Genomic DNA, 17,019 nt, shown 5'->3' on the forward strand with positions numbered 1-17,019 from the left:
TCAAGTTTCAGTCCAAACGAAGTTTTCCAAGTGGCAAAACAAAACAAGTGTACAATTCAAGACTACTAAGAGGGCACGAGAGAATGCATGGACATGCATGGGAGGGTATATGATTAAATCTAAGTCCAAAATTTGACATGTGGCCTATCCAAGCTATTCCCTAGATTTCTTCCACATGGCAAAAACTTGGGTGTCAACATAAAGATAACCTCTAGAACAACCAGCCTAGAAAAACATTTGCCAAAATTTATTATTTAGCATCTTACCAAAAAATTCAAAATACTTTATTCAATACTCTTGATCTGATGTGCATGTTGGAAAGGACAAAAGTAAGTTTATCATTATCATATTGTATGAGGTGCACGGTCACGTACATGAAGGCCTTTGAATGCTCCAATAATGAGCACTAATATGATTTAGAATAGAGGATTTAAAAGAGTTAAGGGTAGGCCTAAAATGACCCCACGAGAAGTGGTGAGGAAAAACGTGCATAGATTAAGAATAATAAAGAGTATGTCTCTGAACAGATTTGACTGGAGAAAGAAAATCCACGTAGCGAATCCATATAGTTGAGATAATAATGAGTCGAGTTGAGTTGAGTTGTATCAAGAGAATACGCATAGTAACCACTAAATTGAAGGGTGTTCATCAAAGGCTTGAAGTTTCCATTGTTGATAAATGGCTGCGCATGATCGTGCAAAGTGATTCGGAGCTGGTCATTGATCGGCTGCAAAACCATTCAGTGGGACCATGGTGTCATCTTTATCTTATTAGGAAAGTCAGTTTTGTGTTTCTAAGTGGGAGTTACTCATTTTCTTGGAGGTTGAGTTCCATTGATTCCATAGGTGCCAATGGGAAGACTTTGTAGGTAGATCCCTATTATATTGCATAGTGCCTCTTGAGTCGTGTGCTTTCTTCTGTTACTGTTAAATCTTAGGACGTGTACTTTTACAATTTGCTTTTGATAAAATTTGCTATTATTGATCGAAGAAACAGAACCATAAAAAAAAAGATTTTTTCAGCACAAATAGTAATAATAAGGAAGTTAAATCAGGTATCTATGTTTTCAATGCTTAAGATGCCAATATTTTTCCTTTCAAACTTCAAGTTTTAAAATGACAGTGGTGAAGATTATGTTGCTCCATTCCAATCATAAGGAATGCCTCGTATTTTGATTAGCACCTGAATTCATAGTTGTCAAGGCATCACCTAGGCGGCGCCACCTTGGCATCCAGGCGGTTTGCTTTGGTCCTAGGCGACTATCGCCTTATTGCACAGCACGTCAAGTTAAATTTTGGGACTTATTTATGCTAAATATCATTTTCAAGATATTATTCATTAAATAAGCAAATATCCCCCTATTTGAATCCAATCAAAATAGTTTAAAATCAAAATCCAAAAGGATAAAAAGTCAAACCCCCAGTAAGAAAAACTGAATTTTTGGTTGTGGGGGCGATTTTCAACTTTCAAACGCTAGGGTTTTTTCTCAACTCTAAAAATTTTATATATCTTATCATGGTAAAGGATTGCTAAAAACCAAAAGCCTGGTAAATAATTTTTTGTTTTGATGTCGATAAAATTATTCTCATTCAAGCGATTTTAACAACATTCGAGCACTTTATGATGCAGATTAATTACCAAAATAGGCTTGTTTTATTAGGAATAAACCTAGGGTTGGGTTCCATACATGTTGGGCCTTTGATCCCATGTGTTTTGAGTGTAATAGACCACTTTTATGGGTCTAAAAGGGGGGCTCTAAGATTGAGTACGGGAGTACTAGTTAGTTTCCATTTTCATTAGTTTCCTTTTTAGTTGGGCTTGATTTGAATTATATTTGTTTCCTTAGGAGTCAAGTTATTAATTGAGTCAAGTCATTAGTAGTTAGTTTCCTTTTTCAACTAGTTTCTAATTTCAGTTTTTAGTAACTATTGTATTAGGAGAATATTTGGTTTCCTTTTTTAGGAACCTTCTATTTTGTAATTCCCTCCCCCATTAACATTATAAATAAAGAAGATGAGGCTCCTAAAAGCCTAGAATGATTTTGATAAAAAAATAATGGTTGTTGCAATTGTCTTCTTCATGAAGAGTTGTCTTGTGTTTGATCAAGGCTGAAGGAATTGGTGTTTGATCCAATTGAGTCTTTGCAGCGTGAAGTCCAAGAGGTCTCTTCAACTATTCTTTCTTTCTTTTCAAAGTTAATTGCAAGGTTCTTCAAACCAGATAAGGGATCTGAATTGCTTTTGATTTCTGATTCTGGAAATCTCAAGTTTCCCTCCTGCGGCCCCTATATTGTTCTGAAGATCCAGCCAGCCGATGGCCCTCCCCTTTTGATTGATGTTGGGTTTATTAAGATGGAGGTTTGACCTTAATTTGGGACCAATCAGACTATTGGTTTGTCTGATCTGAGGTGTTAAATACTTCTGGCCGACTGTGTTTCTGCCCAGATTTCAAATCTGGTTTGACTTACCTGTTCCCGTGGCATTTGTTTCTGATTGTGGCTTATTAAATACTCTATACCTGCTGCTGGTTAGTCCATTTGTTGGTGTAATCTCTGATTTCAGAAACTCTAGATTTTGGTTTGAAAATTCTGATTTACAAGGGCTGTTCGACTCTTAGTTCTGGACTGTTGTTTGCTGCCTAATTTTGGGTGATTATTGTTTGTTCTTTGGTTTAAAAGATCCTGAAGCTGAGACTTGGTTAGACCCCTATCCTAGTCTACATTAAGTGGTATCTAGTTGATGCAGATTAATTACAAAAATAGGCTTGTTTTATTAAGAATAAGCTTAGGGTTCGGTTCCATACATGTTGGGCCTTTGATCCCATGTGTTTTGAGTGTAATAGGCCACTTTTATGGGTCTAAAATGGGGGTCTAAGATTGAATACGGGATTACTAGTTAGTTTCCTTTTTAGTTGGGCTTGATTTGAGTTATATTTGTTTCTTTAGGAGTCAAGTTATTAATTGAGTCAAGTCATTAGTAGTTAGTTTCCTTTTTCAACTAGTTTCTAATTTCAGTTTTTAGTAACTATTGTATTAGGAGAATATTTGGTTTCCTTTTTTAGGAAACTTCTATTTTGTAATTCCCTCCCCCATTAACATTATAAATAAAGAAGAGGAGGCTCCTAAAAACCTAGAATGATTTTGATAAAAAAATAATAGTTGCTATTGTCTTCTTCATGAACAGTTGTCTTGTGTTTGATCAAGGCAGAAGGAATTGGTGTGTAATCCAATTGATTCTTTGCGGCGTGAAGTCCAAGAGGTCTCTTCAACTATTCTTTCTTTCTTTTCAAAGTTAATTGCAAGGTTCTTCAAACTAGGTAAGGGATCTGAACTGCTTTTGATTTCTGGTTCTAGAAATCTCAAGTTTCTCTCCTGCTGCCCCTATATTGTTCTGAAGATCCAGCCAGCCGATGGCCCTCCCCTTTTGATTGATGTTGGGTTTATTAAGATGGAGGTTTGACCTTAATTTGGGACCAATCAGACCATAGGTTTGTCTAATCTGAGGTGTTAAATACTTCTGGCCGACTGTGTTTCTGCCCAGATTTCAGATCTAGTTTGACTTACCTGTTCCTGTGGCATTTGTTTCTGATTGTGGCTTATTAAATACTCTATACCTGCTGCTGGTTAGTCCATTTGTTGGTGTAATCTCTGATTTCAGAAACTCCAGATTTTGGTTTGAAAATTCTGATTTACAAGGGCTGTTCGACTCTTAGTTCTGGACTGTTGTTTGCTGCCTAATTTTGGGTGATTATTGCTTGTTCTTGGTTTAAAAGATCATGAAGCTGAGACTTGGTTAGACCCCTATCCTAGTCTACATTAAGTGGTATCAAAGCATGGTTGAGAACAATACCCCCACCCTAGCTTCTATTATGGAGTTGATACAGAATATGAGAGCTGAACTAAAGGCCGAACAGCAAGCTCTTAGTGAAAAGGTGTTGGCTATGGAGACTCAACAACAACCTACACATGGTACTCATGTACCACCTAAAGTGGAAGCCCCTATGAACTCAGATGCTCAGTTGGCTAACATGAGACCTAACCTTAATCTGAGAGGACCACAAAGGATTCATATAGTGCAACCTACTTTTGAAGAATATGTAAGGGGTTATTTTGAGACTGAATGCCCCACATATCAGAGGTACTCTGGAGATTCACAGAAAGTCAAGCGCGATCTGCAGGAGTTTGATGGGAGACATGACCCCCAATTGTTCTATGATTGGATAGCTGCTCTAGATAATTATTTTGATTATTATGACTTGCCTGAGGAACGGAAGATGAAACTAGCTCGTGCCAAGCTAGTTGAGGCTGCCCGTGATTGGTGGAGAACCTATGAGTATGAACTGGAGGACCGTGGTAGAGAACCTACTACATGGGAAGAGATGAAGCAAGAACTATCTGATAAGTACTTGCCACGTAATTTCAGAGCTTGTATACAAGACCAGCTGAACTCTCTTCGTTAAGGAAATATGACTGTGGTGGAGTATATAAATAAGTTTGATGCACTTTATTCTTGCACAGGCATTAGGAAGAATGAGAGGCAATTACTTTCTCAGTTTCGACTAGGATTACGAGCTGAAATTAATAGAGGAATTGGTGTTGCTGATGTGTATACAGTGAGAGATTGCTTTGACAAGGCTCTTCGAGCAGAGGAACTTATGGCACAGCCAAGTAGAAGGTAAAGTTGCCAAGCTAGGGAGGTCAAGAAGAATTTTCCAGCCACTAAACCTAACACTTCAATACCCCCAAGAGCCACAACTCTGTTATGTGAAGTGAAGATACCTCTATTCAAACCAAAAAAACTTGAAGTCAAGGTTCACATTGAAGAGATGGTTCTTGAAGCTTCAAGACAGAAGGTCAAGAGATAGAAGATTCAACTGAAGAGTTCTACATTGAAGAGAGCATAGTAGACAAGACTAAAACCATGGAAGAAGACTCCAGTGAAGGATTCTATATTGAAGAGAGCATAATAGACAAGACTAAAGATGTGGAAGATGAGGTAGTGATTGAAAGAACTCCACAACAAGTGTTTGAGATTCATGATGAAAAGGAAGTGTTTGTTCCAATCCTTGATGAGAAGGTTACCAACATTGATGACTCTATGCACACGACATTCACAGTTGGTATTGATTCAGAGGTTGAGCATATAGAGTTTGTTATGCCATCATGGTTCTTTGAAGAGAAAGCTCCACACTTTGAAGACTACCTTCCAAAAGTCTACAAGCAACCAGAATTTTGTTTGGGAATGGTTAAAGCTGCTACACATATGTTGTTTCCTCCTTATCACTGCATAATTCGAGGACGAATTTTTTCAAGATGGGGAGAGTTGATGCAGATTAATTATCAAAATAGGCTTGTTTTATTAGGAATAAGCTTAGGGTTGGGTTGTATACGTGTTGGACCTTCAGTCCATGTGGTTTGAGTGTAATAGACCACTTTTATGGGTCTAAAAGGGAGGGTCTAAGATTGAATACGGGATTACTAGTTAGTTTCCATTTTCATTAGTTTCCTTTTTAGTTGGGCTTGATTTGAGTTATATTTGTTTCCTTAGGAGTCAAGTTATTAATTGAGTCAAGTCATTAGTAGTTAGTTTCCTTTTTCAACTGGTTTCTAATTTCAGTTAGTTTCTAATTTCAATTTTTGGTAACTATTGTATTAGGAGAATATTTGGTTTCCTTTTTGAGGAACCTTCTATTTTGTAATTCCCTCCCCCATTAACATTATAAATAAAGAAGAGGAGGCTCCTAAAAGCCTAGAATGATTTTGATAAAAAAATAATGGTTGTTACTATTGTCTTCTTTATGAAGAGTTGTCTTGTGTTTGATCAAGGCTGAAGGAAATGGTGTTTGATCCAATTGACTCTTTGCGGCGTAAAGTCCAAGAGGTCTCTTCAACTATTCTTTCTTTCTTTTCAAAGTTAATTGCAAGGTTCTTCAAACTAGGTAAGGGATTTGCTTTTGATTTCTGGTTCTGGAAATCTCAAGTTTCTCTCCTGCTGCCCCTATATTGTTCTGAAGATCCAGCCAGCCGATGGCCCTCCCCTTTTGATCGATTGTTAGGTTTATTAAGAGGGAGGTTTGACCTTAATTTGGGACCAATCAGACTATTGGTTTGTCTGATCTGAGGTGTTAAATACTTCTGGCCGACTGTGTTTCTGCCCAGATTTCAAATCTGGTTTGACTTACCTGTTCCTGTGGCATTTGTTTCTGATTGTGGCTTATTACATACTCTATACCTGCTGCTGGTTAGTCCATTTGTTGGTGTAATCTCTTATTTCAGAAACTCCAGATTCTGGTTTGAAAATTCTGATTTACAATGGTTGTTCGACTCTTAGTTCTGGACTGTTGTTTGCTGCCTAATTTTGGATGATTATTACTTGTTCTTTGGTTTAAAAGATCCTGAAGCTGAGACTTGGTTAGACCCCTATCCTAGTCTACATTACTTTAAAGTAAGTTTGACCAACACATAGCTTTGTCATTACAACTCAGATTTAAGTACTATTAGACTTGTTGGAAAGCTGATTTTATGCTATACCTAGTAACAAAAGTCTCATAATAAATATAATCATTTGACCAGTCAAACTTATTATAGAATTAGAGCATTTTCTCTAAATTTTGATTTTTTATGACTTAATGTGACTAAATATAGATTTTTTATGATTTGATATGGCTTAATGTTAATTTTTTTATGACTTGATGCGGCTTAATGTTCATTTTTTATGATAAAAGGTATATGTAATATACTAAACAAGTAAATAATGTTCATTTTTCAAAAAATAACACTCGGTCGCCTTGTTCTCCTTAAAGCGGGCAACTTGTCGCCTAAGCACTTAGGCAACCCTCCAACACCTTAATTCGCCTTGGCACCATGACCACTATGTCTACATTAGAGCACATTCCCACCGGCAAGATTTAAATGAAGTTATAACATAGTGTTTTTAAAGCCATCTCCATAGCATCATGAACATTTGCATTGTTTGGTGATTTAGAAAAATCAAAATCTCCTCACTAGTGCTCTTACTTGGAAGAGAAACCCAACAGAACAAGTAACACATAATACAGATAAAGCATGCAAAGATATAAGGAAAAGCTCCTTCTACTGTCATACTTACTTCCCTATGCTCTTCTTGCACACTCTGACTGCACTGGAACAAAAAGGGCAACAAATCAGGCCACTCTCCCGCTGGAACAGCATACTTGGCAATAATACTCACCACATTTGCACTTGCCCGTCTAACAGGAGGACTGCAAAAAACAGCATGCATTCCAACTTCATTTCAATACCCGCACTAAAATCACTGTACCACACTAATTCGTTAAAGCTCATAACTTCAGCAAATAAAATAATAACATCATGCATATTGCAATAATGTTATCCAGCCCATAAGCTTAATCATCCCAAATGAAGTTAACCGATATGATGTAAAATTTAACAGGGTGTACGGACTTGACTAGTAAGAAATCAATCATGAAAAATCAAACTCAACAAACTTGCGATTCTCTAGAAGTGCGCCACACTAGTGATAAAGTAAAGTCACAGGTGCAACATCAATTTGGTTTACACGGAATGTTAATAACTTCATTACTACCAATAATTGTACAAGTACAGACTACAGAAGCGTTTATTGGTTAAGTGGGTACATCGGCAATGTAGTGATGGTGACTTGTAAGATCTCTATCAAGAAAGATCAATACTGGACAGACTTCAAACTCTTTTGAACTGGGGCATCCAAGTGATTACCAATCGAGAAAAAACATATCTGCAGAAAAGTAACTGAATTGAATTAACAATTGTACGTGACAAAAATACCTATGTTCCATGGTGATGCTTTCTATAAGGGAAGACTTGACCAACTGCCTTGTTTGGGGTGGAAGCTTTGCCCAGTGACCAGTGATCTTCTTGCGTAGAAGCACGGCGGAAAGCTGCCTGACATTAGGGGTCTTAGCTGTGCGAAGGTGGTGAACCAAAGCCGGAATTACCTGAGGATCCTTCGCCAATCGCTTTATCTGCTCTTCAGCCTGTCTTCTGGCATCATTGTCAGGCATCAAGAACTGAATCAGAAGCAACTCTAGCGACTGAGCCATCTCTCTCTGTGATTCAAAGAACCACTAACAGAGGGAGACGAAGAAGAGGAGCAAAACCCTACGCACAGTCCAAGGGTTTTGGTTGGTTTCGTTCCCCTCTGTATGTGAGTTGCGGCGCTATGGACTGTGATTAGCCGTTTATAAATGCGAACAAAATGTGTGTTTAAAAATTAATTAAAAAAAAAATCGTTTTATAGTGCCGGCACAGGCATTCTACAGTTCTTGCACTCGGTTTAGGCTATTCGGTATCATTTTTCTTTTTTATTTTTGTTCTGGTTTTACCTACATTTGTTATCATTTATGGAATTTGTTTCTATTTATAAAAATTGATAAAATACAAAATATCATTTTTTTTTGTTGATAGGTTATCCCTAAATGCCGATATCAGAGGGTGTCAATTGGGAACCGAAACCAAATACCGAAATCGATATTGAGCCGAATTAACTTATTCAAACTGAATCTAATTAATTAGGTTTAAATTCAGTTTGAGTATGTGAGTATGTTCCTCGGTTTGGTTCAATTTTCAGGTGTAAGAACCGTCGGTTCAGATCAAAATCAAACCAAATTGTGTTAAAACCAAAAAAAATAAAAACCCTAGTATAGTAGTATCGTTAAGACTCGAGTGGATTTTTTTTAATATTCAATTCTGAAAATTCAATAGTGTTTTTTGCAAACTCTTTTTTTTCTTTTTATAGGTGGTTAAGTGTTTTTTACAATTTATCATCGCATATTTACATGCTAAGACAATTTTGGAGTTAGCAATGGCCATAAGGCCCATAACTTGAGCTCATTATGGTCTTTGGTCCATCACAGTCATGGTTCAAAAGTGGAACCATTTTCATACTCGAATTAAAACCAAAGTACAAAACCGAATTAAAAATAAATATCATAACTGAACTGGAACCAAAATCGAATTGAGCCGAATTGAATCGGCTTGATTATGGTCCACTTTACCATCATTTGGAATCGAACTGAACCAACTAACCAAAGCCAAACTGATTGACACCCTTACAACAGTTAGTGGAATGTTTTTTGAAAAATTACATGATTATTCTTTTTTATAGGAAAATTACATGATTATTCATTTTTTAATTTTCCTTCACAAAATTATCCACTTAAAGTTTCAGTTAACAATAATACTCAAAATCAAGTCTGGATTTGTAAAACTACTCACTCAAAGTTTTATTTTTCAAAAGGCAAAAAAGTCACGATATGTACATGTAAACAATGTTCTTAAAATGTACTTCATAGATAGCCATGGATTTAACCACATATAATCTGAATCGTTGAAACCTCTCTCTCTCATTTTAATGAACACTGGTTGTGACGGTGACAACAAGTCATCCCTAATTATTTTTCCTTCTCCTCTCTCTCTCTCTCTCTCTCTCTCTCTCTCTCTCTCTCTCTCTCTCTCTCTCTCTCTCTCTCTCTCTCTCTCTCTCCTCTTTGTGTGAATTTGCACCCCCTCATATATTTCGACCAAACCTCTCTTTCTCTCGTCTCATATATAGATTTTTGTTTCTAATCGTCCCTGAAAACTTTTGACATCGAAAGAGGTAGTTCTGATCTCGTAGTCAAGAGATTGTAATATTTTGAATATTCAAATCCTCTCTCAAACAAACTTGAACTTGATATATCCTCTTCAATCCGTATCTTAAGTGAACCTTTTTTCTGCCATTCTATCCTTTGACGAGTTAGGGTTTCTCTTTATTCATATTATCGAATAACCTGGATTAGGACTTCACTTATTTTCTTTCATAATCCTATAATTAGGCTCGAAAATAACTAATTAGATTTCCACAAGGGTTAGGAGGAATTGTTAAAGCGAAGAAACTGATATGATTCCTAGGAATGTCTGAAACTGAAAGGGAACATGGCATATCAGGTCTTGATTTTCATATTGCATTCTTCTTCAATTACTCTCTAGTCTCTTGCTGAGTTTTTCTTCGGATTTTCTTATTCTGTTGTTCTGTTTGTTTTCTAATTTTTCTTCTGATTTTCTAGTTTATATGATATATTGATGCAAAGAAGCATGAAGTTTCAAGTAGATACAGTCATGAGAAGCACTAAATTGATCGTCAATGGAATCAGATTTAATGAATTTGCAATGTAATAGATATAGTCACTGGGGATAAAAAAAAATAGAAAGAGAGCAAGTAAGAGAGAGACTGACCAAGTCTAGAAAGGGGTCTAACCAAGTCTCAGCTTCAGGATCTTTTAAACATTATCCTACTCTCCCTGATCATTTGGAAAGGAAAATGTTGGAACGGTTACGTATCAAGTGAGGTTGTCACTCACCCTTGCTGTGACCATCACAGTAGGTTAAAGATAAGTATGACGATGATCTTTCCACCCTAAAAATTGGGAACCGATTACCATATAGAAAATTAATTGACAGTTTAGATTAATTATTTTTAAATGGACGTTTTATATTAAAATAAAGTGAAAATAAGATTGCAATATGTACGTACTGCTACCACTCGCCCAATAAGCCCTTATCAAAATTTATCAAAATAAGGTTTGGATTTACAAAACTACCCAAAATAGTGACTTTGATTCATCTTCTACATACAAATTAAGTATTTTTGTCAGTTGAACATTTGAAAGTGTAGTTGTGTAAACCTAAACAAGATTTTGGATATTTTAATTAATTGATTTTTTTTTTCTTGTATGAATGTTAATTGAAGCATTTAGTTGTAATTTTGTTAATTGAAATTTTTGGTGGGTAGCTCTATAGAAGAAAACCCAAATGTCCGTGTAATTTTTCCAGTTTTTTTGCACAAAATAAAATTAGGGGAATGTTTTCTATATGCATAGCTATATCTCACGTTTTCTCTCAATCTCTCCTACCCATGTTAAAACACATCTCTACCTTCATTTTTATGGAGAAAAATATACATGGGGAATATTAGTGTAACCGTGCTCTCATACAGAAAATATCTCTTTTCATAAAATTTCCTAGATCTAGTTAGATTAAAACAATAATTACAATAATAATAGGTTAACAAAACAAATAAGCAATTTTCTTATAATTTTTTTGTGGGTTAGGTTTGTGGGTCGCCATGTCGCCAACTTGGAAAGGAATCCCAAAGTGCATAAATAACAAGAGGGCTTTTAACAACATGGATATGGGATTTGGATTGCTATCAGCTATTATTATGATTCGGATTGGGATTAGCAATAAATAGAAATAAGAGTGTAAGTTTGGCCTTGACTCTTGACGGTCTAAAGTCACTATGAGGCATGAGGGTGTGTTAGTATTGAAAAACACCGACTCCAAGCTCAACTCAATTTTCGGTTTGACTATGATTTATATAATATAATTTTGGATTGTCATCCTATCATTTTATTCGTAATAATAAAATATGGGTCATTGATTCTTATTTTCAAATTACATGAAAGTTTTCAACTTCATCAAATACAAAAAATCGGAATTGCTTTCAATATTGATGGACTTATCAAATGTGAAGCTGTCAAAATGTAACCAAAATCGTTTATTGGCATCAAAACCAAACATTTATGATCGAACCAAACCGCATCATTAAAAAAAAAAATCCAATTATGGTTTTGTAGGTCAATACAACTCAAATCCATAAAATTGACGGTTAAGCGGTGCCAATGGTGTGTACCATGTTTCACTGTTTATGGGTAAAAAAGGTGTTTTGATGTGTTACTTTTATATTTGATTCCTTATCCTTTGATGGATATAAGATACAAAGTAACATATATAAATTGTCATTATCCATTACCAAAAGTAATTACAAAACACATATCTTCAAATACAAATCTCTAACGTAAATTTTATTTTTAATTGAATATGAATCAAATTAAATACATTACAAAAAATTTGAAAGTGCATATAAACTGGTAGTGAATTGGATAAAAAAAAGTGAATTCAAATAAAGAATATTTTAATTTCAGCTTATTCCTATATGGTGTGGTTTTGATTTCACCTTAACAAAATCATAGCTGTGTACGAATCTTTTTAAAGGGATCAAGGTTGCTAGGAATGCACCGAAAATTTCTCATCTCTTCTTTGCAGATGACACCTTTATCTTTTGTAGAGAAACCCACTCCGATGTAAATATTATTAAAGGTGTCCTTGAAGTATTTTCAAGTTCATCAGGACTCACAATTAAACTGACAAAGAGTGGTATTGCATTCAGTTTTGGAGTCCCACATGCCTTGCGTCACTCCATTTGCAATCTATTGGGAATTGGTGAAATGGCTTTGGATGCTAAATACCTAGGTGTCCATTTGTCGCATGGTAGAAGCAAACACAATTACCTTCAACACCGGATCAATAGAGTAAAATCCAAACTCTCAATCTGGAAATCTAAGCTACTTAGTTTTGCAAGCCAAACTGTCCTAATCCAATCTACCCTAGCATCAATCCCTTCTTATACCATGTCATTAGTTTTCTTCCCTAAAGTTGTATGAATTGAATTGGACACCATATATTCTAAATTATGGTATGGTGAGAACCAAGGAAACAAAAAACTACATCTAATTGGTTGGAACAAACTGTGCAAAGCGAAAAACCTGGGGAGGTTTAGGGTTTCGATCTTTAGAGATATAGAATAAATCTTTGATCTAAAACTCGTGTGGAGATTGACAAATGAACCAGATACCATTTAGGCAAGAACTTTGGCTGCAAAGTATTTTCCCAATTGATCCATTTTTCACCCATCAACCATTAGAAAAAAAGGGTATATGATCTTGTAATAGCATTGCAATTCTTTTACCAACTCTGTCATAATGTGTTACTCATTTTGTTGATAATGGACAAACAACGGATATTGGGATACATAGATTCCGGCACTCTCAAAATCCCTCCCCATGAAATCAATATCCAAATCCCCCAGTATTTGCACAATGGAAAGGTAAGTGCTCTTCTAACTGGGAACTCTTGGAATGTTGAACAACTGTCATTTTTTCCTCATCAACATTATGTATCATCTATTTTGACAATACCAATTACAAACAGACATGACAATTGGAGGTACAAATTTTGATCAATAGGGAAACTAATTTCTAAGTTGGTTGCCCGCTTTCTAAACAATGTTGATACTAATATCATTGGATTATCCAACAGGTGTATATGCTTGTCACCTTGCTCCCACTGGTGGCGCTTGTGACATCAAAGAATACGGTAAGTACAAAACCCGCCTGAGAGATTTGTGAGGTGTCCCCACCAAGAATACGGCAAGTACTAGGGGGTTTGGGAGATTGGTAAGGGTGTGCAAACTTTAGTTCCATATCGCCTAGGGAGAGATTACTGGACTAATTAATAACCTCTAGCCTCTTTAACATGGCACAAAGCGTTTTAAAACCTTGAAGCCCACGAACAAAAAATGACAATATTGTGCAAGGTTAATGGGACTGGGACGTTATAACGCTTATTTTGGAAAACCCAAATACATCCAAAATTTAAGATTTTCTTCTGGCGAGTAATCAATGGAGGATTGCCAACAATGGACGTTTGAGGGAAATGGATCCCAGTGGAGTAGACTTGTGCCCTATGCAACTCTAAACTTGAAACTATTTGGCACATCTTCCTATCATGCGATTTTACTAAACGCATATGGGCGGCGTGCCCATTGGGCCTTAATACTGTAGCTCTCAGAGCACCATCATTTCAACAAATAATTATGTATTTCTGTTACACAATTCCTAAGCAGGATTTGAACCCTTTCTTTTATGTGTTTTGCATAATTTGTTATTTCTTATGGAACCATAAGAATCGTGTTCGGCATCAAAAGGAGGTTCCCAATCCACACAGGATCCTTAAGCCAACCCTTAATTGGGCAACCTTTACTAAGGATCAAAAACATGAAAAAGGGAGAAACTTAAGTGGGTCGCTCATTCAAATCCCATCAACCCAAATCTGTCATAGTCCGAGTCCCATGGAAAACTACAATGTAATGAATCCTATTTTAGTTTGTGTTGTTATTACAAATCAAATTCCAAGTTAATAGGTTGGGCAGTTGGGATTTCCTATAAAAATAAAAAAACAACTACTAATGACCTATTATCTGATAACAGGAGACATTATTGAATGAGGTGCCAGGGCTCTTCTGTTTAGAATAGAGCATGCACAGAGGAGAGGGTGGAATGTGAAAGAAATTTGGACGAATTCATGGATCATCCAAAGACTAACTTTTGAACTAGATAATGTTTTTTGGCATATATCAGTGGCAACCACTTTTTTATCTGTATATAAAAACATGCATGCAAACTAAAACCCAATTCAAAAGTGGTTTCGTACTTAGTAGCAATAGCTACGAATAGGATCAAAAAAATCCAGAATGTAAATATAAACATGGCCAGTAGTTGTAATTATGGTATCTCTTAATAGGAAATGTTTTATCTTTCCCATAAAAAAATAAAATAAAATAAGAGCTGGATCAAAATAATCAAAACCGCACTATTTGATACCCCTACTCCAATGCAATCATAATCTCGACTGCAAAAACATAGTTAACCATGATTGGGCCAACCTGATATGAAAACTAGGGTCAATTAGGACTAAGAGCGGATCAGGTTCACGTTCGAGAATGTACGAGAACGATCCTGATCCATGGATATAGAATCAATTTTCTCTCTCTTCATTTAATAGATTCTATATCCACGGATTAAGAGTGTACAAGAATATTCTCGTATGTGAACTTGATCCATACATTAGGATCGAGTTAGGCCCGACATGGTTCTTCTAGCTCAACCCCATCCTATTTCACCCTATGTGGAAATTTGACGAGGCAAATCAAGCAATCTAATTTCACCCCTTGTGGAAATTTGATCCGGCAAAATCGATCAATCTAATCCGATTTTTCAAACACTAGTGAGATAGGAACACTTCCAATAGGGGGGCAAAGGAAGAGAGTGTGACAAAAAAAAAAAAAAAGTGAGATGGAAAGGAATAAAGCGTTCCAAAAAAATGATTTTGGAGCTATTTTATTCTATGCATAGTAAAGTATTTGGTGCATTTATGGTGTGTTTCCGGTTTTTATGAACAAAAAGTGAAAAAAAAAAAGGCTAGAAACAATAATTGACGGAATGATAAAAAACTAGTTCCGTCATTTCAGTTTCATTAAAAAAAAAGGGGGGCACTTTGATACAAAAACTTAAATTTTCATTTTTGACACGAAACATCGTTTCTAAAACAAAAACGTTGCCAAACGCAACGAGCATGAAGGACATTTTCCCGAAATCAATTTCATTAAACAAAAAAACATACACCCTAACGGGAAAAGATCGTCTCCAACACCAACGAGGGTCTAACAATCCGTCCAAGGGCTGGAATTGTTTGGGTGCACATCTCCAAGTGTTGGGATGCGTGACCAAGCCATCCCAACCCTTGGATCCGGATTGTTGGATGCTCGTTGGAGCATCAATCATTGGAGACAATCTGGGTCCCACCCTAACAAGCTGTATCGGAATATCGCACATCAACACCTTATTGACCATCAGATGGCGTGGAAGGCATCTCGACTATTGTTCTCACTGCCCCTACATAACTTATGATATGTTGTTGTTGCAGTGTTGGACCGCCCATCATTGTACCATCCACAACCCATGGCTGTGAATTTCACCCATCTCTCTCCCAATGACTGTCCACCAGCGATCCCCCACCTCCACCTTTTGTCCCCATTCTCTAGTTATTAAATTCTTCGAATTATTCGCGAATAATTTTGCCGAACAGAATTTTATCGAATTTCATGAATAACTATGGCTGAATCCAAATCAAATAAAAAATTATCAAATTTGATAGACTTTTTATAAATTCACGAATAATTCGGCCGAACCGAATTTTATCCGAATAATAACCTAATTTTATCCATATAGAAAAAAAAAACCTTATAATGAATAAGTCAATAAGCATTTAGAAAATAGTGTGGTTATTATGCATTTATTATCCTTATATTACTTTTTTTTTTTTAACATAAACCAACTAAGCTTATATTTATTGAGGTAATCTCTCACACTTTTACAAAAAAAAAAAATCTGTCACCCCTTTCTGGTTTGATTAAGTCTTACAGTCGTTATTCTCCCTAGTCTTTAAGGTGAACATACATGGTGGGTGACATGAGTTTAGCTGAATTTGTGCTCAGTCCCCCCTCTCAGTCGCTCTTTCTTTGATTCAATTATTTGAGTAATAAAAAATGAGTTTAGAAAAAAAAAGAGAACTAAATATAATATTTTTATATTTAAAATTTAAAATTTTTATTTTTATTTTATTTGTATGTCATGTGCATATGATAATTGATGGATAATATGAAATAAGTATTATAAATATTAAAAATAACATATGAATATTTTATCTACTTTTTATTTTTATAAACGAATAATTCTTGAATCTAAATCCAAACTCCAAATTTTATTATCTCATTTTTTTAATCAATATTTTGATCGAATTGCTAAATTAATGAAAAGCATTAATCCGAATAATTCTTCGTCCGAATAATTCCCCAATCCGATGTTAATAACCATGCCCCATTCCCATTTGAACAAATCCCCACGCCGGGCATCTCCATCCCCCTCTCCCGTCCTCCGTTGTCCGCCCCACCGTCCCCACCGTTCCCACCCTTCTGCAACCCCTACCCACAACCATCTCTGCAACTCTCACCTCGCCTTCCTTTGCAACCCCCTTGCAATTCTGTCAAGGCTCCAAGATATACGGATCAGACGGTTGCTTGCGTAGGCGTGACGTTCTTAATAGCCTCGAGGAGCGCAAAATCAACCCACCCATACACTTCTTGTTTGGGTTGGCGCTCTTTCACGATCCATATCTTCACCCGAACTGCACAAGTACAGGGAAGCGTCACCGTCACCGCCTCACTCGTTTGAGCTTCTTCTTCTTCTTCAAAATCAAAACACGCAGTAGTTTCATTTTGATGTTAATTTATCATCAATGGTGGAGAGAAGGAAGCCTCTGATACT

General features: G+C 36.1%; 1 protein-coding gene across 1 annotated transcript; it reads right to left on the reverse strand.

The window, feature by feature from the left end:
- Positions 1-7,106: 7,106 nt before the first annotated feature.
- Positions 7,107-8,201, reverse strand: LOC122072604 (importin-4-like; the record flags this gene model as incomplete). The annotated part of the gene is given in 2 exon segments (XM_042636967.1): positions 7,107-7,239; positions 7,805-8,201. Coding segments are annotated over 2 exon segments (408 nt in total), but the record flags the coding sequence as incomplete, so codon positions are not given.
- Positions 8,202-17,019: the final 8,818 nt, after the last annotated feature.

This window comes from Macadamia integrifolia, chromosome 3 (genome assembly GCF_013358625.1).
Source record: "Macadamia integrifolia cultivar HAES 741 chromosome 3, SCU_Mint_v3, whole genome shotgun sequence".
NCBI classification, from domain to species: Eukaryota; Viridiplantae; Streptophyta; class Magnoliopsida; order Proteales; family Proteaceae; genus Macadamia; species Macadamia integrifolia.